At 41.1% G+C, this 27,609-nt stretch overlaps 1 protein-coding gene across 4 annotated transcripts in view; it reads left to right on the forward strand.

Annotated features, from left to right (window-relative positions):
• Nucleotides 1–1,081: 1,081 nt before the first annotated feature.
• The window catches only part of ETF1 (eukaryotic translation termination factor 1), a 30,351-nt gene continuing 3,823 nt past the window's right edge, over nucleotides 1,082–27,609 (forward strand). Inside the window, exons 1-8 of one of the 4 annotated variants that reach the window (XM_023617614.2) lie at nucleotides 1,082–1,648; nucleotides 1,810–1,913; nucleotides 21,441–21,616; nucleotides 22,025–22,164; nucleotides 24,834–24,972; nucleotides 25,310–25,500; nucleotides 26,556–26,685; nucleotides 27,220–27,375. In XM_023617614.2, the coding sequence (XP_023473382.1) occupies nucleotides 1,828–1,913; nucleotides 21,441–21,616; nucleotides 22,025–22,164; nucleotides 24,834–24,972; nucleotides 25,310–25,500; nucleotides 26,556–26,685; nucleotides 27,220–27,375 (1,018 nt within the window). In that variant the 5' untranslated portion in view covers nucleotides 1,082–1,648; nucleotides 1,810–1,827. Of the gene's footprint in view, nucleotides 1,649–1,809; nucleotides 2,155–21,440; nucleotides 21,617–22,024; nucleotides 22,165–24,833; nucleotides 24,973–25,309; nucleotides 25,501–26,555; nucleotides 26,686–27,219; nucleotides 27,376–27,609 lie in introns of all 4 variants that reach the window. The other 3 variants (XM_070234181.1, XM_070234180.1, XM_070234182.1) reach the window with 3 other exon arrangements.

Raw genomic sequence — 27,609 nt, forward strand, 5'->3', positions numbered from 1 at the left:
TTTCCCATCTCAGTAAACCTAACCATTTCAGTACTCTGGGAGCCATTCTTGCTCTCCCTCCACATCCAACTCATCATCCAGTGTATCTATTCTAACCCCCATACATCATTCACTTCTGTCTGCATGTCATCACCCTCGTATAAACTACAATTCTCTCTCACGTGAATTACCGCAGCAACCAAAATGATCTTTAGGCTTCCACTTTTTTTTCTCCAATCCAAGCAGAACTGTCTCCTTAAAAACATAACTATATACCTTCATGTCACCTCCCCACCTCTAAATCCTTTAAGCTGCCCGTTGTTTAGGAGAAAGAGGCCAAACTCCTAAACCTGGCTTTCAAGGTCCTATATGATCTGTCCCCTGCCTCCTTCTCCCCATTCCTGACCTTGCTCGAGCAAGAGGGTTCCTCAAATGTGTTATGCTCCCTCCTGACAAACTCCTGCTCATCCTTTGGGTCTCATTCCGGGGTTGAGCCCTCTTTCATTACACTCACAGCATTCTGAAGTGCTTATGTATTTGTTGAATTATTTTATTACACAAAAGTATAAAATCACAAATGATTATAAAGCCAACTAAAGTGAAAGCTCCACGAAGGTAGCCACTGTTATCTGTTGGTTTACCTCAGTACCCTCAGGAAAACCAGGCCTAGCGCACAGTTTGGGCCCCAAGATTTGAATGAATTCAACTGAGGTAAACAGAGAAAGTAGCCAACTAAAAACCGTAACTCAGAAAGATCAAAGCTCTGCTATACAGCTGCCCATTTGCTTCAACACTTCTCCACCTCCACTGTCAACGGCTCAGACTAAACCAATCATAGGATTGGATACCGCAGGTCTCCAACCTCAGGCAGCCTTTTTCTTCCCCCCCATAAAGCTCCAGGTCCAAAGTGAAGCCATTAGCACTGGGGCGAGAAGGAACATGCCTCTCTTGCTCCTGCGGGTGGCGGGGTCCCATACCACCCGGGGGAGGTTTCCTAATCCGGACACCCTGGCCGGGACTCTGAACCCTAGTCCGCGCAGCCGTGACGCACGCAGGCCGAGCACTTCGTCAGCTATGAAGCCGCGAGCCGCTTCTCTGAGGCGTCTCTGGCGCAATTCAAACCGCGCGTCCAGGCCTGAGCGCCTAGCCACGCGTCGCAGACTCTTAGAAGCCCATTCCATTCAAGGAGGAGAGACGGAGACGACGACGACCCCTGCGCCTCGCCCTTTAAGGAACACCCCCCCATTAGATCCTGGCCGGGCTCTGAGTATTTCCTCGCGAGAGCTACCGGCTTCCGCCCGCTTCCTCCTTTCGCTTCGCCGGGCCGGAAGGAAGGCGGTACTTCCCCGCCCCCCGGCCTCTACCTCACAAGGCAGCGCGGCCTCGGCTGCGGCGAATCGGGGGGCTCCTTGTAGGCCTCGGCGCAGAGAACCAATGGAAAGTCGCGGCGCACGCAGAGCTTCCCCTCTTCCGCACCAGCCCCCTCCCTTCCGCCCGCCGACTTCCACTCAGCCTCTGGCAGAGGAAGTGATGTCACAGGCCCCATGTGAGCGGATTGCAACACATGCAGCTGCCTGGAGCGAGGGAGCCGGTGTCCTACGTCAGAGCCGCCGCCGCGGAGCCGCCGCCGGGGAGGAGCAGCCGCTGCCGCCCAGGACTGGGCCCTTAGGTAAGCCAGGGAGAGGGAAAGGCCAGTGACCACAGCAGCGGGCCGCGCGGGCCGGGAAGAGGAGGGCCTCTCGGGGGTGGCAAGGAAGGGGGCCGCTCTGCCCCAGCGGCGGCGCTAACTCTGTGGTCTTGGTGTCTCCGGGCCCCGCCGGGCCGCTCTAGGGAGGAGGAGGCGAGAAGATGGCGGACGACCCCAGTGCAGCCGACAGGAACGTGGAGATCTGGAAGATCAAGAAGCTCATTAAGAGCTTGGAGGCGGCCCGCGGGTGAGCGCCGCGTCCGGCCCCCCCGTGCCCTCTTGGTTCCCGGACCCCTCAGGATGGCTGTCCTCGCGCCGCATGGCCGGATGAGAACCAGGCACTAGCCAACTCCCGCCTTCTGGACCTCTGGGTAGTAGCCTCCGATCCAGGGGCTAGGGTCTACGCGGTTGGCCAGAGAAGGGGTCCTTCCCCGGCTTGGGGGTAAGGGGTCCTGCTCTCGGGGCTCAGACCACTCGACCGCCTCGTGGTAGGCCACTGCTACTTTTCTACCCCTCCCAGGCTCTTGAATCCAGCTCCTCCCTCTTGGAGCTCCAGGTGCTGACACCCGACTTGGGTGTTCTCGGGGGAAAGGGCTCGGCCTTCCCTAATTTCCTCTCTTTCTCTCCCTTCACGTTCCTCAGCCAGGCCTCCTTAAAATGGCCTTCTCCTCCTGGGCTTCTTAGACTCCGGTGGGTGAAGTTTGGATGGGGCAGGAAGGAGAGGTGATCGGGGACAACCTCTTCCTGACTTCCCCTGCTTTCTCTGGGTCTTCCAATTCTCCCAAGATGACTTCCTGGTTTTAGCTGTTCTAGGACCCACCTATAAACTGGAAATGCCAACGTGTGCGGGGTGGGGACGTAGGGGAGGTTTTGGTTAACGAATCTGTGTCTGTATAGCAGAAACCCGGATTATGGGGCTCTTGATATGAACTGTAACAACCGGGTCCCTTTTGGCCTCTCTGGAACTTGGGAATAGAGGTGTCTGATGAGTCCATGTTTGTGGATATTCAGAACTGAATAAGGTGGGCTTTGAGTGTCATTCTGTAAATTTTGGTAAGAAACCATAGGTGTGTCCATTGTGGGAAGGGCAGGCTAGCTTAAAAGTGGCTTTATTTGCTTTTTTTTAATTAAAAAGAGTTACTAGACCATCTGGGGAAGGTGTGTCAGAGGTATTTCTGTTTTCTCACCTAATTACTTTATCCTGTTCCTTTCCCAGTTGTAGAAACTTTTTACTTACAGGAAGTGGCAAAAAAAGCATTTGGAACATTACATGTTTTTATGTTTGAGCATTTTTAGAATAGCAGAGTGGCTTGCCCTAGGCCATGTTGAAAGTTGTTTTCAGCACAGAAATTGGACATTCTGGTTTCCAGCCCAGGTTTGTCCTTCATCAGTAGATTTGCAATGATAGACTTAATCAAACTCTTGATTGTTACCACTTTATGAAATAAGGTGTACCTAGTTCCATGAAAGGCCCAGGGTTAACAGACTGGTTTGCCATTGTGTTTTGTTCTTAATAAATTAGTAACAATTATGCTTGAGATGAAGCTTCTGAAAGTTTGGCCCTATTCAGTGACTTGGGCTTTTGCTCACTTTTTCTAATACGAATTGAAGGTAGCAGCTTATTTTAGTTCCTTACGTTTGTTTTTCTTTGAATTTAATAGACTATTCAGATCTAGTTAATAATCATACAGGAACTTGAACACAGATGATTCTGTGCCACATGATAGAATGAATAATTATTCCCCAAGTGTGAAAATACTGTACAGGAGGGGTAATATAGGTCATGACCCCATATGATCATTATTATTAGGAATTAGCCAGGTTCTTTTGTTTCACTAGGATCGTCTGTTGTGTTACTTGAATCGTTCAACTGAATGTGGCTTTTATAGCTTACTGTTGTTGCAGTGTTGTTTAAAGTTGGATGTGACCTGTAGATTTGTTCTCTTATTACTTTAATTGGAGACAGTTCACACATTAGAATTTGCATGCATTATATTTCTCTGAAGAAGTCTAAAATGTGAATTCACAACTATAATTTGTTTGTTGTCTGAGTGAAGTAACGTTAAAGATAACACTGCTTAATAAGTAACAGCATTCCTTTCTACTACTTGATAAAGGAGGCTTATTCTTAAATTTGTTCCTAACCATGTTACCTACCCATTTGAAACTGTTAAGCTCCCCTTTTAAAGCTTTTAAAGGTTTTACCCCTTTGATTAGCAAAGTTAGTAAAGTTTAAAACACTCTAAAAATGAAGTTCTTATGGACAACTTTTCTTGCAAGTGATACAGTTAGTTTGGACATTTTAGATGGGATTAGGCTGTCTGAAATAGCTGGGGAGTAGTCCTTCAAACAGTGTGGTTGATTATCATGGCCTACTTTGCTTTTATTCACGATTTGGTTGCATCTTGATCCCATGAAAATTTAAAATCTTGGCCATCTCTGGGTATCACTAAGGGAGTCACAAATTCATTCTGTTTGGCTGAGAAGTTTCTCAGCACATAGCAATTTCTTTTCAGGAATAGCAAGATTGTGTTTTTGTGGCTGAGTTGTATTAAAGTCAGATTCATTCGATTATCATAGTATACAGTGAGAAATGTTTTTTCTTTTTTACCTGATGCTAAAATATTTTAAAGAGAAATGTAATGGACCTTGAAAACAAACTGGGTGGCAAGATGAATCTGTGTGTGCGAGTGTTTAGGGGACACCCTGGGTTTCAGGAGAAAACTGAGGTTGTGTTCAAGCATGGTTATTAGCACTAGATAGTGAAACTTAGTGGTGAATTAATAGAATTGTTTTGGAAATGAAGAGGTTTTTTTTCCCCTTCCCAGCAGTGTAGAATTCTGGGCATGAGAATCAGATTGGTTAGTTTTTAACAGTAACTATTATGGTATGCTGGGATAAGAGTAATTTTGAAATTGAGATAGTTGATATGTGACTAATTCTTGATAATATGACCCAAATGTAATATAGCTTTAAAAGGGAGACACCTTCAAAAATAGACTCACTAATTAAGTACATCTGAACACAGTGAAGTTTCTAAGCACAATAATTTATTAAGCACTTAATATGTTATAGACACTGTCTTAAGCAGTACATTATTTCATTTAATCCTCACAAGAAGTATAACTGCCATTTGATAGACAAGGCACCTGAGGCCGAGAGGTTAAATAGCTTGCTATCTGAAATGTTATAGAGCTAGAATGTAGCAGAGCCTAGCGCTTGAACCAGTATGCTATACTACACAATGGATATATTTTATGTTTCAAAAAATGCAAGCCTGGATTTACTCAAATTGTAATCTGAACTATAACAGACATGTCTGTGGAAGAGCATGTATAGGAGCCAACATGACTGAAATGGGGAACTTGCTAGGAGTCCTTTTGTAGCCAGCATCATACTTAATTTTCTGAGTTGAAAGGAGTGTTAAACATGTAACTTGAATTTAACTTGGGTGGAACATACCTATTTAGTTTCATATAAGCCTTGGTTACATGTTAGTTTCTGTGTGTGCTAGTAAAATAGCCAGCCAGTATACGTAAGTCCCACTTCAAGGTAGTGGTAGTTCTTCCCAGTTTATGATTGTTCCTGGTATGTTTTTCACAGTTGGCTTAATGGGGACAAATGTGTACATAAGCCAAAACTGGAACTAGGGCCATGTGAATGGAACAGTGGTTGCAGGTATTCTGAGTAAGGAACTAAAGCAGGTGAACATATGTTACAAGAAAGGTATGTGGGCAGTTTTGGTTGTTTCTTTTTCCTGGTGTTTTCTGAACCAGCAAGAAGTAGCTCCAGAAGTAGTGTCGGAAGCTTTATAGTTTTCACATAATAAAATCATAACCAGAGCCTGTTCTGGCCAAGGACAGTTGTGATTAGAAACAAACAAGGTTAATTTGGGCTAAGTTGTTCCTGTGGGTGTTAGAATGTTTTTTCACTTATCTTCAGGTAGGAACCTTGTATATTTCAGACATAATGAGGGCTTGGTCAGATAACCCGTGTTTGAACATCAGTGCAGTTTGTAGTCTTCATTTGGGTCTTCTGCTGTGGTCTTGGGGCATTTTTAAAGCTTACTCTTTAGTTAAAAATAATTTGTAGAGCGGCCGGCCTGGTGGCCTAGCAGTTTTAAGTTCCTGTGCTCCGCTTTGGTGGTCGGGGGTTGACCACTTTGGATCCCACGTGCAGACCTATGTACCACTTACCAAGCCATGCTGTTGCAGCATCCCACATGTAAAATAGAGGAAGATGGGCATGGATGTTAGCTCATCCTTACAAAAAAAATTAGATATCTTGGCTTTGAAAGAAATAGAAATTACCTGGCTATACGTGACTGTCTTTCCTGTCCCCAAATATAACTCTAGTGGTGGGGGTTGGAGGGCTATTTTTCTCACGTACTCTCAATAGTTCTGATACCAGATGTGTGGGGATTTTTTTCCTACACTGAGCAATTCTCCAGTTCTCAGTGACACAGCTGAGTGTCCTGCAATTTAATTCGTTTCTCACACTACCTGGATTTAGCATCAGATCTCACAAGGTATAAGTCTGAGTTCCACAAGACGACCCCCACTTGCGATGCCAATTACAAGTCCAGGCCTCCCCTACTTCTGGCCGACAGGCTATAAATTGAGGGTTCGATAATTTGCCAGAATGGCCCACAGAACTCATCGAAACACTTTACTTATGTTTACTGGTTTGTTACAAAGGATATTATAAAGGATACAGATTGAGTCACTTGGGGCAAGATCCGAAAAGGTCCGAGTGCAGGATCTTCTGTCCCTGTGGAAGTCGGGTGCACCACCTGGGTTTACCAACCCAGAAGTTCAGTAAATCTTCTTCAAGAGTCTTTATACAGCTTAATCTGCAGCCGCTGTCTCCCCACTCCCCCAGGTGTACAAGGATAGAGCTGACACTTCCAACCCTCAGTCTTTATAGTGACCAGCCCCATACCGTAAGTCACTTCATTAGCATAAACTCAGTTGTGCTACAAAGGGGCTCCTTATGAATAACAAAAACACTCCTATCAGGAAATTCTAAGGGTTTTAGGAGCTTTGTCAAAAGGTGGGACAAAGACCAAATCTATTTCCTATTATATCACATAAGTTTTTAAAAAATCTTCAAAACTCCTCACATTATGTTGAATTAAAAGTTAGTAATTTTGTAAAAATCGTTGGATAGGTTTTTAAAAATCTTATAGACAAATAATACAGGCAGATGGCTAATACGATTTGAATAGATTAAGGTATATTAAATGTGTTTGAGTACCTTCCCCAAGTGAAAATTGTTTTTTAATAGAACATTTACCTAAATGATACTTGGATTGTTCTCAAAGTGATGAATTTCAGGTACTTTTATTTTTACTTTAGTTCTCCATATCCTTAAAGGGATGGTTATAACTAAAGTGATACTTCGTAGTGTTCCTACTGATAGCAGAACGTTCAGGCACTTGAAGAGGGCTTTTTTCATCCTCTCTTCTGCCCACTGCCTCCCTCCCCATGGTTAGACGGCTTAAAGAATCCCCAGAGAAAAGTCAAGGATTGGGATATTTTTAATTTTCTGAGAAGAGGTGAATATAGACCAAACAACTACAGAGGCTTTGGTGTTCTCTCACTAAAGGGTCAGGATACAGATGCCACCAACATGTCTGAGCCATGAGAAGAGAAAGGAGAGAGAAATGAGGTAAAGGGAAGAGGGGAAGATAAAAGAGTATATTTGATAGGATGTGGTGGTGTTCCTCAGTCCACTCCAGGTGTCCTGGGCTGCCTGCCTCAACTCAGAACTAGTCCTAACAACCGTTGTATTCTGGCATGGTGTTCCATGCGCTGTGAACCTAATGAACAATTACTCTCTTTGAATTTCAACTCTTGACAGACTTCTCATTGTAATAATAGATAGACTTATCCTTCCAGGAAAGGAAGGCTTTCTCTGGACACGTTCTTAGATAATAAGCAAGAGTACCTAGTTAGAATATCATTTAAGGCCAAATGCAGTATGGATTATAGGTCTCCATTCGCTCACCCTCCCACCCACCAGTTGGACCCTTTTGGCGGAGAGCCCTTTCTCTTTGAACTTGCAGTTGAGGGTGTGCTCAGTGTTGCCCCTTGTGCTGGGAAGACGTTTGGTTGTGAGAAAACTTAAAATGTCAATTTTGCAGTGGGGCTAAATGGTCTTAGGTCCTATTTGAAGAATCACAAGGAGAAATTTGCCTTTTTTCCCTAGATCCACAGCTGGAACTGTCCAGCTGAGAACTTGAACAGCAGAAATTTCCGAGTCCATCCTATTCTCCAGGGATCTCAGAATAGAACCTCCTAGGATACATTCTGTAGGTGTCTCTTAATTCTTTGGCAGCCTGCTATCTTAGGGGGAGAAGAGATTAGGGAGGTACAAAGCTCTTTTTTCCAGCAGGTTAGAAATTAGATTTCTCAGTGGGGCACTATTCTCAGAGAGTATGATGAAGTTCCCTCTGATAACAGATTTATTTTATGCTACTGGACACACTTTGAACCCTTGCCTACTGTCTGTTAGGAATGGAGGGGCCAGCCCTGTGGCCGAGTAGTTAAGTTTGTGTGCTCCACTTCAGCGGGCCAGGATTTTGCTGGTTCAGATCCTGGGCATGGACATGGCACCACTCATCAGGCCATGCTGAGGCGGTGTCCTACATAGCACAACCAGAAGGACCGCAACTACAATATACAACTATGTATTGGACTTCAGGGAGAAGAAGAAGAAGAAAAAGAGATATCTAAGATGGAAGCTTCCTTTTTTTCTTAATATTGTCGCTTTCTAAACAGACGACTTTTTCCTTTTCTTTCTTTCTCTCTCTCTCTTTTTCTTCTCTTCCTTCCTTTCCTTCCTTTCTTTCAGTTTTTTTTTGAGGAAGATTGGCCCTGAGCTAACATCTTTGCCCATCTTCCTCTACTTTATATGTGGGACACCTGCCACAGCATGGCTTGATAAGCAGTGGATAGGGGTCTGGCTGGCCCAACTTTCTTTCTTTGAATCTAAGTGAATGAAGATTATGGGGGAAAAAATGATTTTTTTTTTCTCTCCTTCTCCAAAACATAATTGAGTTTAAGAAGCATAATTTCGGGGCGCGCCTGGTGGCGCAGTGGTTAAGTGCACACGTTCTGCTTCGGTGGCCCGGAGTTCACCACTTCGGATCCTGGGTGCAGACATGGCACCGCTTGGCACGCCATGCTGTGGCAGGCATCCCACATATAACGTAGAGGAAGATGGGCACAGATGTTAGCTCAGGGCTAATCTTCCTCAAAAAAATAACAATTTCAATATTATTCTCTTCTTATAGATACAAAGGTGAAAACAGACTTGATTTTTTTGCGTTGGTAGACTGATCAAGCTTTCTGTCCTTTCATGCAGCCCTTTCTTTTTCACCTACTTAATTTGTATATAATAGATGCCTTATAAGAATATATTTGCTTTGTCCTTTTTTTAGCCCTCCAAGTTGTTTTATATCTTTATTTTAATACTAATTTTCAGACACATAGCTTTCATTCAGTGTATACTTTGACCTTTGACCTTACTCTTGTCACTGTCCTTCCTACCCAGTTCCAAGGACTTGACGTTAGCAGATACCTGGTAACTACGTCTTGTCGTGCAGATAACCAGTGGGGGATATTGAGCCTGTGCTCCTCTGTTCTCACGTTTTCATTTGATCCTCTAAGGCCTCCTTTCGAAGAATGATCCTACTCAAAAGATTTATTCCCTTCTGGATACATGGCCTTCTAAATTACATTTTTTTCCAAACTCATATCTAGGTGTATGAAAAATGAAGCCCACATATGCATTTTTGCTATTAACCAGTCAGCTTAGAAACTTCATCAAAAATCTGCTTGAGTTGGACACTAGATATTTTGGAAGAAGTGTGTGATACAGTGAGAACATGGTCTGACACACACCCTGAAGTGATGATATGAACCGTTTCCACCCCATGTTAATAAGTACAGAGTAATACAGTACATGTTGAAGGGAGTATGGTGTAAGAAGATGATTAGGGTCTTGAATGAGGTGTTGGACTTTGTCAAAAACCGAAAGAGATTGTGTAACTACTCAGGCAGATTTCCTAGGCAAAGCAAGTGTTGTCAAAGAATGTTACCTTGGGATTAGTATTATTTAGCTGATACAGTATCTTTGATGCATGGTGGAGTGGAGCTGTAACTGATCTGCAATGTTGAAATTGTAATTGAAATTCATTCTTTGGGGCCAGGGGGTTGGGGGGAATTAGCCCTGAGCTAACATCTGCCACCAATCCTCCTCTTTTTTTTGGCTGAGGTAGACTGGCCCTGAGCTAACATCTGTGCCCATCATCCTCTGCTTTGTATATGGGATGCCTGCCACAGCATGGCTTGACAAGTGGTACGTAGGTCTGCACTCGTGATCCAAACCAGCAAACCCCAGGCCGCCAAAGCAGAACATACAAACTTAACCACTGTGCCACCAGGCTGGTTCCTGAAATTCATTCTTGATTAAAAGCCAGTTAGCCTAAAATTAGATCCAAAAGCTTTGTGTCGGTTGATGGTTGGTGACCTGTCAGGGTATTGAAATAGGGCAGAGCATTTATACATGTGTGCCTTGTTGGTAATTTTGGCATGACAGAGCTTAAGACAGTCCCAACAGTTTGCCTTTCAGCCTGAATAAACTTTGGTTTGTAAGTAATGAAAATGTACTTGTACTGATCCTCAAACATTAGTTCCTTAATACCTCTGGATATTTTTAGCTTTTTACTGAAAAAACTTGTCTTCCTTTCTGGCTGCCCCATTTTCTGGCAATCTTCTGTCCTTTATGATTCCACGTAAGTAAGGAGGATCCTCAGGAAAGACAGGGTTAGAGGTTCATGGCTGAGAAGTGTTTTAATCAAGTAATGAAACTAGTTTTCTAAAGATGAGTTGAATGGCATACATTTTGACTCCTCACAACAGCTCTGTGCGGAAAACTATTATTGCCCTTTGATGGATGAAGAAATTGAAGTACAGAGAGATTAAGTAGCTTGCCTAATATTACAGCCTAGTAAGGGGCAGTGCTAGATTATGTTCCCACTTTTCTGATTTCAAAGCCTGTGATCCCAACTATTATGCCACACTGCCTTGCTCTGTGATTAGTAGTTCTTTTGCTGGATAGAAACATCTCCCCTTCCCTTCTGAAAGAAGGGCTCTTGTCCAAGGAGATTTGCAGTTTACTAGAGGGAGCAGGTGTGCTGAGACCCAGGAGCAAAGATAAAAGGAAAACAGGTATGCTATTTGCAAATCTACCCTAGAAAGAACTTGGGTACCGAACATGCTTATTCTTAATGAGCATCAGTGGTGAGGGAAATAACTTGCTTTTAAATCCCTCCCCAGAAGCTTATTTGTGTATTAGAAAGAAGATTAACAGGAAGCCTCAAGCTTTTGTTTCGTTTGAAAAGTACTTGCGTAGTGGTCAAGAAAGATAGGAGGTGGACTTTCTCATTTATAGAGTCCTGTATAGAACATTGGTAATGAGTCCCTAATGCTGGTTCCGATTGATATCTCCTGGCTTTGCACTCATGTGAGAATGCTAGAGAAATTTTCCAGCTTCTGCTGCTCCCTGGTGGAATATTCCACTAGGTTAATTTTGTGAAGTTGTTATAATTTTTTTTAAGACATAGTAAATGCCTGTAATTGTAGAAAAAGTAATACTTCACTAGATATATACGTTTTTGTTTCGGATGACTGAATAATCCTAATGCTTTTGAGGGTAAAATACTAAAATGAACCTTTGTAAACTTTCTGCTGAAAATTTTTGGGACATCTAAGTTATTCTATTCTCTAGGATAGAGGCTGCATTTTTTCTTTTAATCGTTCCTGAGCTAATATGTTTTGCCAATCTTTTTTTCCTTCTCCCCAAAGCCCCCCCAATTATATACATAATTGTATATTCTAGTTGGAGGTCCTTCTAGTTCTGCTGTGTGGGACACCGCCTCAGCAAGGCTTGATGAGCGGTGCTAGGTCCATTTCCGGGATCCAAACCAGTGAACCCTGGGCCCCCAAAGTGGAGCGTGCAAACTTAACCACTCAGCACGGGGCCAGCCCCATAGAGGCTGCTTTAATGTCTCAGTATGTCCAGATCTTGGTCCTTCTTCCATGTAGTAAGGGCATTTGACCCTAATGTCAATTTCGCAAAGCAGTTTCAGGTAACTTTGCCTAGCCTCTTTGAACAGTAACAGGCTTCCCCCTCCTAGTTTGATATTCTATAAGCTCTTTGTAAAAGGCAGCCCCATCCACCTCCTATCTGCATCCTAGATGATATAGCGGAGGGGGCCATCAAGTTGAGAAATGAACAAAATTAAGTGTGGCAAAAGAAGACACTCCAGAAGTGTTGGTTTTGTTACGGTAAAAGACTAACAGGATAGTTTGAACTTTTGTACTGGAGCTAAAGCCAAGACAATTAGTCATTTCCAGGTATGTGTAAGTTCTCCAGAGAGTGGCAGATTTTTAGTTGGTGTTTTATTTGGTAGTTTAGAATAAATCCCTGGTGTTTGCTTAGAAGAGACTATACAGAGAAGACCCTGTTTCTGATGTTAGGAATTAACCAGTTGTTCATCAAATATTTGAGCATCCATTATGTGCTAAAATGATTTCTGTCCTCAAGAAGCTTATATAGACCTAGTGTAAGCAATGTGTTGTTTCACTGATACTTGGTGGAAGAGAAAACAGGTCAGATCTTTGAAGTAACTGATAACCAGAAGGAAGTGCCTGGCTCTGGGTTATATCAAAATACTGAACTCATGCCACAGCTGTAAGATAAAGCCACTTAAACTTTTATATAGTATAACTATTTAAAGTCTTAGACGGGAATGAATTTATATTTCTCCCTTATGATAAATTAAGGAACAGTTTCTAGTGTCCTGGCCATGTTGATAAATCCTGTAATCCAATAAAGGTGATCACCACCTATCACAAAGTCAACTCTTTATCTCTTGCTCTTTGGACTTACTCAGGTTCAAATAAGAGTTCACTACCTAACTGTGCTTCCCCCCTCCCCTCCCCCACTGTGTTGTGATGTTAATTCTTTCTGACTTTATTAAAGGGCAGGAGGAGAGAGCACAAAGAGCTAGAGTTCTATCTAGTTGCCATTTATTGAGCATGTACTATCTGCTATCCATGTTAGGTACTTGACATATATTATCTTATAGAATCATCATGACCTTGTAAAGTAAGTAGAAACTGAGGCCCAAAGGGATTTATGTAATTTGCCCTAGATCATGCAGATAGGACAGGACATGAACCCAAATCTGTCTAATTCTAAAATCTATGCTCATAACTGCACTCCTATTCTGTTTCCATATTAAACCCGTATCAAAAAGATAGTTTTAGTCTCAAAGTTTAAACTTAGTTTTGTGTATTTGGTAAAAGAAGAAAAATGGAAAACACTTGATGAATAAAAAACAAGGACAAAGGGAGGAGAGATTGGAGGTAAACTGATTGATTTTCAGCTGGTGATCCATATAATGCAGCTAGCTTAGTGACTCCCAGAAATGATCTGAGATGTAAGCTGAGCTCTGTGAGTTTGAGAAGGGCATAGTGGAAACCTTGGCCATCCATATCCTAGGCACAGCCCAGTCATCAAACATTGCAGTGAATGCTTGGGGAGCATGTACTCTAAATCTCAACTAGAGAGTATAGTAGGCAGTCTCTACAATATTCCTGGTCCTAATCTGAAAGTAATTCTATTATGTAGAGTTGATGAGATGGATGGCATGACATTTGATGGGGAGTGGGTGTTTCAGCTAGAAAAAGCTGGACGTCTCTGAGCTGTCATTGTGGTTGTGTTACTACTAGGGTAAATGACTGCAGCTTACCTGTGGCAAGTGAGCTCTGCCAAGTTTCTCTTCTTTAGGTGGAGGTGAGGTCATGGAATCTCTTTGACTTCAGCTGGCCGAGAGATCCTGCTTGAAGGTGTAGAAAGCAAGCCAGATACAGTGATTCTCAATCCTAGTTATGCATTAGAATTTGTCTATTTGAAGCAGTCTAGTTGAAAATTGAGACTCTCTCTTACCCACAATCACCACCACCCTCAGTCTCCCTGTTCAAGAGCTATTGAATCAGAATAGAGTAAGGGGAGATCTTTTTGCATCTGAGCATTTTGTGTTTTGTTTTGCTTTTTTAGAAAGCTCTCCAAGGATTTGGGGTTCTCTTGCAAATTGCTCCGTGGACAAACTTGTGGGAACCACATTTTTTTTCCACCTACCTTTTTTATTTTAAATTAAGATTGGCACCTGAGCTAACAACTGTTGCCAATCTTTTTTTTTCTTTCTTTCTGCTTTTTCTCCCCAAATCCCCCCAGTACATAATTGTATATTTTTAGTTGTGAGTCCTTCATAGTTGTGGCACGTGGGATGCTGTCTCATTGTGGCCTGATGAGCGGTGCCATGTCCGTGCCCAGGATCTGAACCAGTGAAACCCTGGGCCGCCGCAGCAGAGCGCACCAACTTAACCACTCTGCTACCGGGGCGGCCCTCTCCACCTACCTTTCTAAAAATCTTCTTGAACATTGTTGATGATGATGAACCTTGATAAGATCTGTAAAGGTCAAAGAGCACCTTAGATTTTCTCGTTTGCCTGTCCTTCTTCTGACTGACTGCATCAGAAGGCACCTTGAATCCAAAGTCTGAAACTCTACAAGCCCTAAAGCTACACACACCACAGCCTAGGCTTTGCTCTGATTACTTTGAGTTTTCTTTTCTTAGAGACCTTCCAGTCCTGTCAATTTGAGTGACCTTATAAATGTTTTCCTGTCCATAATGCTCAGGGGCCATGAAACCTTGGATTGGATAAGTAGCTGGTGGTACTATCCTAACCTCCTGTCCTAGGGAGAGAAACTTGTCCTTCAACAGTCTCTTAGAGAGTGAGGGAGGGAAAAGCTGTCAGCTTTTCTTTAAATTTTCTTCCTTCCTGAGTTTTGTCTAGTTTTATTTACTGTCCGTATTTAGTCTCTTTACAACTACTACTTCCTCCCATCTCCCAGCTGTTTTATTTCTCAGAAATTAGCCCTCTGGGGGGAAGTGTTGATGAACAGCCGTTCTTTGATAAGAGAAAATGCCCCTAAAATGTTTAGAACAAGAAGAAAGCTGAGAGCAGAGACCCCTGGGAACCTTAACGTGGCACATTGCCCTATGTTGTGTGTTGCTTCACCCAGTTTTTACAACCTCCATGTGCATCATTGCTGTACCTCATAAGTCACTGGCTCTTGAATGAGAGCTTTTCGATTTTGGAAAAGGGAGATAGTGACAAAGCAGAAGAGTGAATGAAAGCAATTAAAATTAAAGAACGGTGTAGTTTGCCTGTGTGGCCAGCAGCTCCTTAGTGAGAGCTTTGTTTCTCCTCCTCTACTTTAAAATGAAATATTCAGCCTTCTTGATTTTATTTTGGTGTTGACACAAACTGGTCTAACAACTTTGATTGGCTTGCCTGAAGGGTAAATGAGCGTTTATTTTGTTTGGAAACTTTCCTGGAGAAACTTTAATCTGCTTATATTAAACCCAACATACAAAATTCAGAGTTTATAAAGTAGCCTTTAAATTTCTAAAGTGGAAGCCATCCTTTCAGTAATCCTTGTTTCTCTTCACCAGTCAGGTGTCTTACAGTAAAGATGAATTCAGAAACTTTAGGTTTCCCACAACAGGGTAGGGAGAGGCACAAAGGGAAACTAGTAAAAGGTAATCCTGGAAACATTAGACAAAATTTAAAAGGAGTAAGAGACCAAGTCTAACTAGTGTTTCAGATTTAGCAACTTGATAGAAATCTACCAAATGAAATTTTTTGGCAAGCTACACTTCCAAACTATTTTTTAAGTAGAATCCTATAATAAGATTATGTTCTTAGTTCTTAGGTTCTTCACTACTTTGTCCTCTCTAGAGTGTTACATGGATATGAATGTAAAGTTGCCCAACTCTGGTGCTATACGGTAAAGTTCCTTAATGAATGCTTATCTTCTTAACCTATCTGCAGTAGAAAGTAAATAGTTGCTTATCTTAAGGTCATTGCTTTGTCCGGCACATGATTATCTTGCTTTAAAAATTTTCCTTCAGGGGCTGGCCTGGTGGCGCAGTGGTTAGGTGCGCAGTTAAGTCTGCACGTTCCGCTTCGGCAGCCCGGGGTTCACCGGGTCAGATCCCGGGTGTGGACATGACACCGCTTGGCACGCCATGCTGTGGCAGGTGTCCCATGTATAAAGTAGAGGAAGATGGGCACAGATGTTAGCTCAGGGCTAATCTTCCTCAAAAAAAAAAAGGTTTCCTTCAGGCATTTGGGTTCACTCAGTTAATTTGTCCCAACATATCCTCTTTAGCCTCACACTTTCCATTCTTTGGAGATTGGGGTCTCTTCGCTTCCTGAGCTCTGAGCCTTCACTCCTGCTATCCTTGGAGCCCCTTCTCATTCCATTCCCTACTGAGTGCCTCTTTGCTAGTTCAATCTCCTAGGAAACTACTCTGTAAATCAGAGCACATCAGCTTTTAAAAGCTGAGCCTTTCTTTTGAGAAATAATTCTCTTGATCCCTGAAGAGTCCAAGAGCCCTTAAGGTGAGAAACATGCTCTCTTGAGGATTGTTCATCTGAAAACAAGCACAAGCCAGTAAAGTCAGTATTCCAACTTATCTGTCTTCTTTTCTTCCCGTCTTGTGTGTTTTCATATTAATAATTTGCATAAGTTGACAACCCTGAGTAGAGACAGGTAGGTGGCATCTATATAGACCACGTTTGAAGTTAAATTTACTTGCCCAGTGTTTCTAGCCCTTCCCAGAGCAAACTCCTTTTCTCCTCCGTGGCCTTTAGGGTTTGACATAACTCCAGAAAGGTTTGTCAAAAAGGTTTTTTTGGGAGCCAGCACAGTGGCATAGTGGTTAAGTTCACACGCTCTACTTCCGTGGCCTGGGGTTTGTGGGTTCAGATCCCAGGCACAGACCTACACACTGCTCATCAAGCCATGCTGTGGCAGCATCCCACATATAAAATAGAGGACGATTAGCACAGACATTAACTCAGGGCCAGTCTTCCACACCATGAACAAAAAAAAGGAAATTCTTCTTTTAAAGCCTGGGAAGATAAATTATTGGAAGAAAAGCAATTTGTTACATTTGATTCCTTAAAAATAGGGTCCAAAGAACACTTACTGACTGTTAAGAACATTTTTCTTTTTTTATATTAGAAGATATGTCTGTTTCATTTGGGAATTCTTTTTCCATCTAGCTTAGAAACTGAAACATGGCCACAGATAGAATTGTAGCTATGTGTCTGATCTTTTGATTTCTAGACACTTTCTCCTGGTTTAGAAAAGTTCCTTTAATGTAGTTGTGCTATGAAAATTAAGATGAAAACCATTTTAGAGTGTGATATACATGACTTAATACAAATGTCTATGTATGAGCAAGGGATTGTTCTGAATCACTTAGCTTTGTCAGTACTGTATTTGGAATTTTAGCTGATTTCAATAATGGAGATACAACATGTAGATGGAGAAATAACTGTGGGACAGATGTGGTATTTGGAGCTTTATTTATATGAAGTGTATCTTGGAAGCAGCTTTGTTTTGTGATCACTTTGCTTGTGTTTGTGATGACAACTGAAGCTGCTTATCATGAATTGCTTGGTTCTCTGGGTCAGCTTAGAATGCTTGCTCCCCTATCCGAGGGGTGGCAGCAGAGCACACACACATACAGATACTACACATATGTGTACTGTCATTAATCAACTTGTATTCATTGGGGAAAGTATCACAAAGGTTATGAACCAGCCTTGGGTTTTGAGAACAAACCCCAACAGAAACAATGCTGTTGAGTTATAACATCAGCTGACAGTATTTTGATGGTGGAAGGGCTAGATAGCTAGCTTGTCTGCGTGTGAAGAAAATTTGTCTGATGAGAGAACCTGTGGAATTTACCACTAGTAGAAAGCTTTCAGCAGGCAGGGACTCGTGTAAATGAGTTTGCTTTCCAATGCTAATACTGAGGAAAAACAAATACCATGGTGCATGTTTGTGAAATTAATTTTACTATGTAAAGATATGTTTCCAGACATTGTCAGATTTCAGACCCCTCTAGTTAGAAAGCCGATATAGGGATTTTCTTCACTTTTTGTTTTTGTTCCCTCACTGTACCTCTTCCTTTCTTTCTTATTAGTCACTTGGCACATAAGCCCATTTGACTTGACATTGTACCCATCTTTCTAATTTCTTTTTGTTGCCAGCTTCCACTGGACACTGGATATGTGAAATTTTACTATTAAAGTTGGCATGTTGGGCTACTATGAAATTATGCAAGCTCAGTAAGTGGGGGAAAGTTTAGACGTTTCTGGCAGTCTTCCCAGTTTGTGTAAAGAAAGCCTCCACTCGTTTCCCCATGACACTAATAACTTAAAACGATTAAACTTTAAGGGGCTGATTATAAGAATCTCAGGAAGTAACTTTCTTACAGACTCATTAAGTATCAAGTAGGAATATTTGTAAAATGATATCATTTCTTAACATGCTTTGGCTCATATCAGATCAGCTTTTGCCTTTAAAATATATAAATCAGCTCAATTTATGCTATAGCCATTGTAAGAAAGCCAGCCATCAGATCTGATCGGGGCAGATTTGGGGCTTTTAATTTCCTATGTGTATGTATGTTATAGATTCAATTCTGTTCATATTGCCGCTCATGAAATTGATAATCTGGTTTTTTAAACATTAACACTGTATCGTTAATTTGGTAAACATAAATTAACATTTCTCAGGAACACCATCCTTTGGCATTTCTAGTAAGCTGTCAGGTTAAGAGACCAAGAGACCTTATAAGGAATATCCTATTAGGTACTGAGTGTTTCCCATAGATTTTTTAAATAATAGCTCTATTGAGATATAATTTACATACTGTAAAATTTACCATCTTTTTAAAGTATACAGTTCACTGTTTTATTCAGAGTTGTGCAGCAAACACCACTGTCTAATTTTATTTTATTTTATTATTTAAAAATTTTTTTTTTTTTTTTTGAGGAAGATTAGCCCTGAGCTAACTACTGCCAGTCCTCCTCCTTTTGCTGAGGAAGACCATCCCTGAGCTAACATCCATGCCCATCTTCCTCCACTTTATACGTGGGACGCCTACCACAGCATGGCTTTTGACAAGTGGTGCCATGTCGGCGCCCGGGATCTGAACCAGCAAACCCCGGACCGCTGAGAAGTGGAATGTGCAAGCTTAACCACTGCGCCACCGGGCCGGCCCCTGAACACAAGTTTTTGTGTGTACACATGTTTTCGTTTCTCTTGAGCATATACCTAAGTGTGGAATGTCTGGGTCATATGATAACTGTGTTTAACCTTTTGAGAAACTGCCAGACTTTTCCAAAGTGTTGTACCATTTTGCCTTCTTGACAGCATTGAATAAAGGTTTCAGTTTCTCCATATCCTGTATCTTGGAGAAATGTCTGTTCAAGTCCTTTGCCTACATGTGGGACGGCTGCCACAGCATGGCTTGATGAGCAGTATGTAGGTCCATGCCCGGGATCCAAACCCAGGATCCCCAGGCCACTGAAGAGGAACATGCAAACTTAACTGCTGCACCACCAGGCCAGCCCAATAATCCAGTATTTTACATAGTAATTTTTCTATGCTGTTTGGGTATTAATGAGAACTCATTGCATTTGCATTTCCTAAACTGGAGTCAGAGATGAGAAGAGACCTCAAGGAATGAAACTTATGGGAACCTTTTTTGAAGAGCAGTCAGCTAGAATGAACTCCCCAGGTGATTTTAGTCTGCAACCAAGGTTGAGAACTGCTGTTTTAAGGAAAATGTGTGTTTTAAATTTTTTAACTTACAAATAGACTAACTAGTTCATAGTTTGGGGGTTTTTTCCCCCCTTTTTTTGGTGAGGAAGATTGGCCCTGAGCTAATAGCTGTTGCTAGTCTTCCTCTTTTTTGTATGTGGGATGCTGCCACAGCATGGCTTGATGTGTAGGTCTGCACCTAGGATCCGAACCTGCAAAGCCCGGGCCACCAAAGCAGAGTGCATGAACTTAACCACTATACCACCAGGCCAGCCCCACATAGTTTGGTTTTTTTGGCTTTTCTATTGTGCCAAAATATACAGAACATAAAATTTACCACCTTAACCATTTTAAGATACAGTTTAGTAGTGTTAAGTACATTGACATTGTTGTGCAACCAGTCTCCAGAACTCTCTTCATCTTGTAAAACTGAAACTGTATACCCATTAAACAACAAACTCCCTCTTTTGCCTTCCCCGCCAGACACAGCAACCACCATTCATTCTGTCTCTGTGAATTTGACACTCAAGGTACCTCATATAAGTGGAATCATTCAGTTTTTGTCCTTTTGTGTCTCGCTTACTTCTCTTAGCATGATGTTTTCAAGGCTCATCCATCTTGTAGCATGTTTCAGAATTTCCTTTAAGGTTGAATGATATTCCACTGTATCTTTATGCCTTCCTTTTTTTGTTATTGTTCATCTATCAATGGACATCTGAGTTGTTCTCCCCTTTTGGCTGTTATGAATGTTGCTACTATGAGCATCAGTGCACAAGTACCTGGTTCCTGGCTTTCACTCTTTTGGGTATATACCCAGAAGTGAAATTTACTAGATCATATGGTAATTCTATGTTTAATTGTTTGAGGAACTGCCATGCTGTTAATCCATACTGGCTGTTATCACTTAACATTACCACCAGCAGTGTGGAAGGGTTCCAGTATCTCCATATCCTTGCCAACACTTGTTATTTTCTGGTGGTTTTTTTGATAGCCATCTTAATGGATGTGAAGTGGTTTTGTGTTTTGATTTGCATTACCCTAATGATTAGTGATGAACTGATACGTTTTGATAATGTAGTTTTATGTTTCCTTCAAGTAGAAGTTGGGGTATTGAAATGGAGTATTTCTTAACTGGTAGTGCTAATAAATATGTTGAAAATGTGTAGGTAAAAAAATATGTTGCTGGCATCAGTATTGAGGTTAGAGAGAGGCTGCTCAAAAGACCTGTATGATAGGGACTTGGTGGTGTCCTCCATAGTTGGGAGTTTGGTGCCGGTTTTTAATTCTAGAAACTTGAATTTGTTTGGGCACACAGAGTTGGTCATGCTCTCAGTGCATTGCTCTTTTTAATTCAACTCAAAAGCGATTAAAATGTAAAATATACTTAGAGAGACATTTATTTAGAGAGAGAGTGTGTAAGAGAGAGCGATTTTCTAACTGGGATAATTGTGTAAATTCCAAGGCGCTCTTATTATCAGGGTACATAGAGTGCCAAGTTGGTGATTATAAATTTTTTGGTGAGCCTGGAATTTAAAGAAAAAGGGGGAGAAGGATAATACTAAGTTGGTATTTCATCTAGAACTGGAACGACTTACTGCATCATCCTGTGATGGCATCTCCCGCTGAAGAACCACCAGATTCCAAACCTCTGCCATGGACCCACTGTCAGATTTCAGCCCGTCATCACCTGCCTCATCAGAGCTTCTGTCTTTGTCCTTAGGGAATGAAGTGTTTCCCAAGCATCCCCTAAAGTGCCTTCTTTACATTAAACTGATATTACGTAGCTAGTATTCGTTCAAATAGTTGAGCACCTACCGTATTCTGCACACCATTCCTAGCTCTGGGTATACTTTGATTACACTGGTATAGTTCCTACCATCCTGGTCACTTTGAGGGTGATCTTTTTCTACTATTTTAGCAGCATCTCATTCTAGCTCCCTTTACTAATGATAAGCATGAATTTACTTATGTGGTACTTGAACGTCTAATGTTATTCTTTTTTCCACAGCAATGGCACAAGCATGATATCATTGATCATTCCTCCCAAAGACCAGATTTCAAGAGTGGCAAAAATGTTAGCAGATGAGTTTGGAACTGCATCTAACATTAAATCACGTGTAAACCGCCTTTCAGTCTTGGGAGCCATTACATCTGTACAGCAAAGACTCAAACTTTATAACAAAGGTAATTTGGAGCTTGGTCATTTTCTTCTTCTTTGTTTGTCATGGTTATATTTTCCACTTTGATCCTGTCATGATGCTTTTGGTCACTAGTGTTTCCTTCACCCAGCTGTCAGCAAAGTCAGTTTGGCCTTGGAATTTAACCTCCTTTTTTTTTTTTTTTTTTTTTTTTTTTTAATTTTTTAAAGTTAGGTAGTATTTACTATACTTAAAGGAGTAAATCCTTCTTTTTTAAAACATCTCGAGGAAGTTTCAAAATTAGGGTGAGAATTCTGCCTAGGAGATTTACAGATATTTTTGCTTTAAATTATGATTTAAAGGGGCAGGGACAATAGGCTCTTGAAACATTTTCTGTTTATTGTGGAAAAATAGCTATGGGTTTAAGGAGAGAAATTGTTTGTGTTCTTTGCAGTACCTCCAAATGGACTGGTTGTTTACTGTGGTACAATTGTAACAGAAGAAGGAAAGGAAAAGAAAGTCAACATTGACTTTGAACCTTTCAAACCAATTAATACGTCGTTGTATTTGTGTGACAACAAATTCCATACAGAGGTAAGAAGTTCTAGCACAGAATATTTTCATCACCCTGAAAAGAAACCCCATACCCATTAGCAGTCACTCGCAATCCTACCCCTTCATCCCCATCCCCAAAGATCTCTCAGGTCTAGGCTATCACTAATCTATTTTCTGTCTCTATAGATTTGCTTGTGCTGAGCGTTTCTTATAAATGGAATTATACAATGGGTAGCCTTTTGTGTCTGGCTTCTTTCACTTAGCATAATGTTTTCAAGGTTCATCCATGTTGTGGCATATATCAGTATTTCATCCCTTTTTATTCCCAATATTACCAAATAATATTTGCCATATTATATTTTATCCATGGATGTGCCACATTTTATTTATCTGTTCATCAGTTGGTGGACATTGGTGTTGTTTCTACTGTTTGGCTATTATGAATGATGCTGCTTTGAACATAGATATACAAGTTTTTGTGTGACCGTATGTTTTCTTTTTGGAGAGTATGTACCTGGGAATGGAATTTCTGGGTCGTATAGTGACTATGTTTAACCTTTTGAAGAGTTCCAAGACTGTCTTCTAAATCGTTGTACCATGTTACAAGGTTGGCTATTTTTAAAAGATGAAAGAATTTACATTTATTATGACACACTGAATGACAGTCATTCAGCATGTTTGAAAGTGCTAAGCTAGGTTTGGAGAACTAATTAAAGGCAAAGAAATAATTGGCTACCTGATCTCCATCTCTCCCTATGTGCTCGTGATACTTACCTATATTCCTTGCACCCTTAGTTTTTAGCTCACAAATTGTGAAATCTTTAGTAGCAGGACTGTAAGAACTTTATTATCCATGAAACTTTTGAGTGACAGAGCTACCATAAGATGAACTTAGGGGTGGAAAGGAAACCTCATTAGAGTGACCTAAATCAGTCAACAGTAGAACAATCAGGAATTCACAGCTGGCTCCGAGTTCAGTCTCTTGCCTTTCATCGACCTAGGGAAAAACCTCTACAGTGGGATTAGAACTGACATTTGTCGACACAATTTACAGTGGATGATTTTTGCTAACTTGACAGGAAGTTCAATTCCAGTTGGCTCTTGGTTGGTTACATAGATGGGTGAGACTGTTTTTGGCTATGACAGCTTCCTTCTGGCAAAGCTTCACTGAGGAGGCTCTTAGCCACCCTGTCCCACTTACCTGTATTTGCTTTGATGAAAGCAGATTTTGAATCTTGTTAATTTAAACAGTACCTGGTACCCATGTTATCTAGCTTTAGCTTACATATTAATTTAGCCTCATTGGTTTTTTTAAACCTTAAGTCCTTTTCCAAGGTACCATTTAATCTTGCTAGCTTTGTTTATTTTGGCTTTAATTGATATGTCAATAACAAGATATGAATGTGGCATACTGCAAAACACAATTCATGTCCTGTTTAATCAGAATAATTGTACATTCTTATGGGGGTAAGTCTGTTCCCTGATGACCAAGCTTGCTTGGGCCCTAAATTAATCAAGCTACCTAACAGAGATCATTATAATAAGGCAAAAATTTTAACATATGCAACATTCTTGTCTTACTGCTAATTATCAAGTTGGTTTGGTTAAAGATTGATTCTTAGTAATTAATCTGCTTGCTAGTCAGTTCTTGAATGAGTTACTTTCTTCCTTAGATAAAATCGAATGGGCAATGATTTCTTAGCTCTAAAGAGGCTGCCACCTAGCAGTTGGTATTCTACCAAGCCTATAGTATTCAAACTCCATCATAAAAACTCTTGCCCAGGGGCTGGCCCCGTGGCTGAGTGGTTAAGTTCCCGCGCTCTGCTGCAGGCGGCCCAGTGTTTCGTTGGTTTGAATCCTGGGCGCACACATGGCGCTGCTCATCAAACCATGCTGAGGCACCATCCCACATGCCACAACTAGAAGGACCCACAATGAAGAATATACAACTATGTACTGGGGGGCTTTGGGGAGAAAAAGGAAAAAAATAAAATAAGAAATAAAAAACTCTTGCCCATCTATATGGGTCCCAAGACTGTTTAAATATTTGCTCTTTCAGAAGGCAGAAATAATGCTAACCCAGAAAGAAAATTTTCCTCCATAAAAACTCATAAGCATTAGCTATAATACCTTTAAAATAAAATTGAGTTTTATATCCTGGTATCATTAATGATGCTCAAGACGTAGAAGTTAAATGAAACATTTCAGAGCTGGATCTTTTTATAGACTTTTTTTGGGTTTTGTACTCATATACTCCTACTCTAGAGTTGATTTATGAGATATTCTTATTTGTCATAATGAATACTGTCTATTAATGCTGGGGTTATTAATGGTAACAGAAAGTCAACTTTTTGAAGGTTGTCTTTTAATTTGAACATTATGTTCCCTAGACTACTATCAGTCTAAGTCAAATCAAGGACTAGGAATAATTTGAGCCCCGTAACTCTGTATTCATGGGCCCAGGTCAGGTTTGTTGCAAGGCTTCACATTGATATCATTGGTTTTTTCCTGCATTGGGTTCACATTTGTCCGTAGGAGTTACATATTTATAGCTGAAATCTATAAATTATTCCATAAAATGGTTTTTCTGTAGTACTTGTACCATTCTGAGTGGGGTGAAAGGGTTTGTATATATCTCCTTTCAGATTTTGTCTTGACCCTAGCAAAGCTTTGCAATTTATCGTGTGGTACATGTGTTTACTTTTCAGGCTCTTACAGCACTACTTTCAGATGATAGCAAGTTTGGCTTCATTGTAATAGATGGTAGTGGTGCACTTTTTGGCACACTCCAAGGAAACACAAGAGAAGTCCTGCACAAATTCACTGTGGATCTCCCAAAGAAACATGGTAATATAGGAAGAGAACATGAGCCCATTTGCTTTGTGCGTAGCAGTAAGGAAACAAATAGGATAATGGGGGGAAGTAAATCCAGATGATGGAAGAAGCATCATGAAATGACTCATGACTCATTCGTGCTGTAGCTCTTCTTTTGACAAGAGAATTAGTAGTCACCCTCTGGAAATGAGTAACAGTTTGTGTCAGACATTTAGTTAAGGGAATAGTGATTTTCCTCTTTGTCCTTTTCTTGGGTAATAGCATGATCATTTAATTACTTTTTAATTAGCAAGGCATCCTGTGCTTCTTAATAATCGCCTTTTTCTCTCACCACTTTTTTGTGTCAAAGGTAGAGGAGGTCAATCAGCCTTGCGTTTTGCCCGTTTAAGAATGGAAAAGCGACATAACTATGTTCGGAAAGTAGCTGAGACTGCTGTACAGCTGTTTATTTCTGGGGACAAAGTAAATGTGGCTGGTCTCGTTTTAGCTGGATCAGCTGACTTTAAAACTGAACTAAGTCAATCTGATATGTTTGATCAGGTGAGTGAGAAGTGGAGGCTCCACTATGGAAGCTTCTAGGTGGGAGTGGAGAGTCCTCTGAGTACTGGGACATGCACATTTTTTTTTACTTTTACAGTGATATATTCTGTGTTAAAAACCTATCTCTGAGTTGGTAGAATTCCGAGTGTTTATTAGGAAACGTTCCCCCATGCTTTTCTGGGCCTTTTCTCTTTTGAAATCAGCCATTTTTAGATAGAATCTTTCTGGGCCCTATGGAGGCCCCTGGTTTAGTGGATTGCCATAATTGGCTTTAAAATGGAGATTGATTTCAAAGAAACTAGGAGCTGGTTTTTCCTGTCTTTTTCTGATTTGTTCTTGGAGATAAGTAAAGCAGTGAGACTCAGCAATAGACAGAGCTGATTAAGCCTAAAGCATTTAATCCCGTAAGATCTTTTGGTTTACGACATGGGCTTAGCCGTGACACATTCCCAAGATGATGTTCTGGAGGGGAGGTGTAGCATTGCAGTAGAAGGCTCACCAAAGAATGTGTCTTTTACTCTACCACCTTATATGGCGGGAACCAATAGCTCCCCCTTTGCCTTCACAAGAAACTTAGTTTTGTTTGTGTTTAATGAGTTAGTCTCTTATGGGTCTAATAGAATGCGTCGTATGATTGGAGAATTTTACACTGGGCCCCTTCCCCATATTCTTTCTCTTTAGACTTCAGTGATTATGTTGCTGAGCTTTGCATGCCATTAAGAGACAGTAGAAGGGCCGGCCCCATGGCTGAGTGGTTAAGTTTGCACACTCTGCTTTGGTGGCCCAGGGTTCGCCGGTTTGGATCCTGGGCATGGACCTAGTGCCACTCATCAAGCCATCCTGAGGTGGCATCCCACATAGAAGAACTAGAAGGACCTACAACTAGGATATACAACTATATACTGGGGAGGGAAAAAAAAAAAAAGGAAGATTGGCAACAAATGTTAGCTCAGGGCCAATCTTTCTCACCAAAGAAAAAGAGAGGTAGTGGGTCTTGGTAAAGGTGTTTGAAATACTGATAATGCTTTTTTTTTTTTTTTTTTTAATTGTGTCAGAGGTTGCAATCAAAAGTTTTAAAATTAGTTGATATATCCTATGGTGGTGAAAATGGATTCAACCAAGCTATTGAGTTATCTACTGAAGTCCTCTCCAACGTGAAATTCATTCAAGAGAAGAAATTAATAGGTATCAGTGAAATGCACCTGACTTATTCTGTGAATGTTTTTGTGTGTGTATATGTATGTACATGATTGTATGTATGAAAAAGACACTGAAAGGTAAAAAAGGAAGATTTAGCATTTTGTTTAATTCTTCCTCAGTGGAATCATTATTTTTAATATTCCTTTAGTCATTAGGTCTCATAAATGTGTTTATATTTCCAATAGGAACCAAGTTTCAGTCTTATTTCCCATATTAATTACCCTTCGTAATAGAGTGTTGAATAGAGAGCCCGAATTAAAGATTGATGTGGCCATTGCTTCACTTTGTTTCTAATTTAACTGAGCACACACACGGTTACAGGTGGTTGTATAGTATTTGGCCCAACTGTTACCTCCTAGGGTCAATTTCCAGAGCCTCACCTAGTGGTATGATTTCTCACTGACTTTTAGTGCTTACTCATTTTTAAGTTGACTTTTTTTCTCTGATTTTGAGTAAAGGGGTCTGTATCTACAAAGGAAACTTTAATATATGTCCTTACTGACCTTTGCCTAATCACAGGGCGATACTTTGATGAAATCAGCCAGGACACGGGCAAGTACTGTTTTGGAGTTGAAGATACACTAAAGGCTTTAGAAATGGGAGCTGTAGAGATTCTCATAGTCTATGAAAATCTGGATATAATGAGATATGTTCTTCATTGCCAAGGCACAGAAGGTATGAGAATTAGAAGATAAGAATGCTATTTGTTACTGACTTGTGTATTCAGGAAGCCTGGGGTGGAGATTTGGGAGAGATGGTTGATTTCAGGAGCAATCAGAAGGCAGCCCTACACCTTGTTCCCCACTCCTTCAATCTATAACACATTCCTGCATGGATGTTTCTGCTTGAACTGATACATGCCTGTTTAAGATTGTTAAATTTCCTGAAGACAAGGACTGTGTCTGGAAT

The sequence above is a fragment of the Equus caballus genome, chromosome 14 (genome assembly GCF_041296265.1).
Source record: "Equus caballus isolate H_3958 breed thoroughbred chromosome 14, TB-T2T, whole genome shotgun sequence".
Classification (NCBI taxonomy): domain Eukaryota; kingdom Metazoa; phylum Chordata; class Mammalia; order Perissodactyla; family Equidae; genus Equus; species Equus caballus.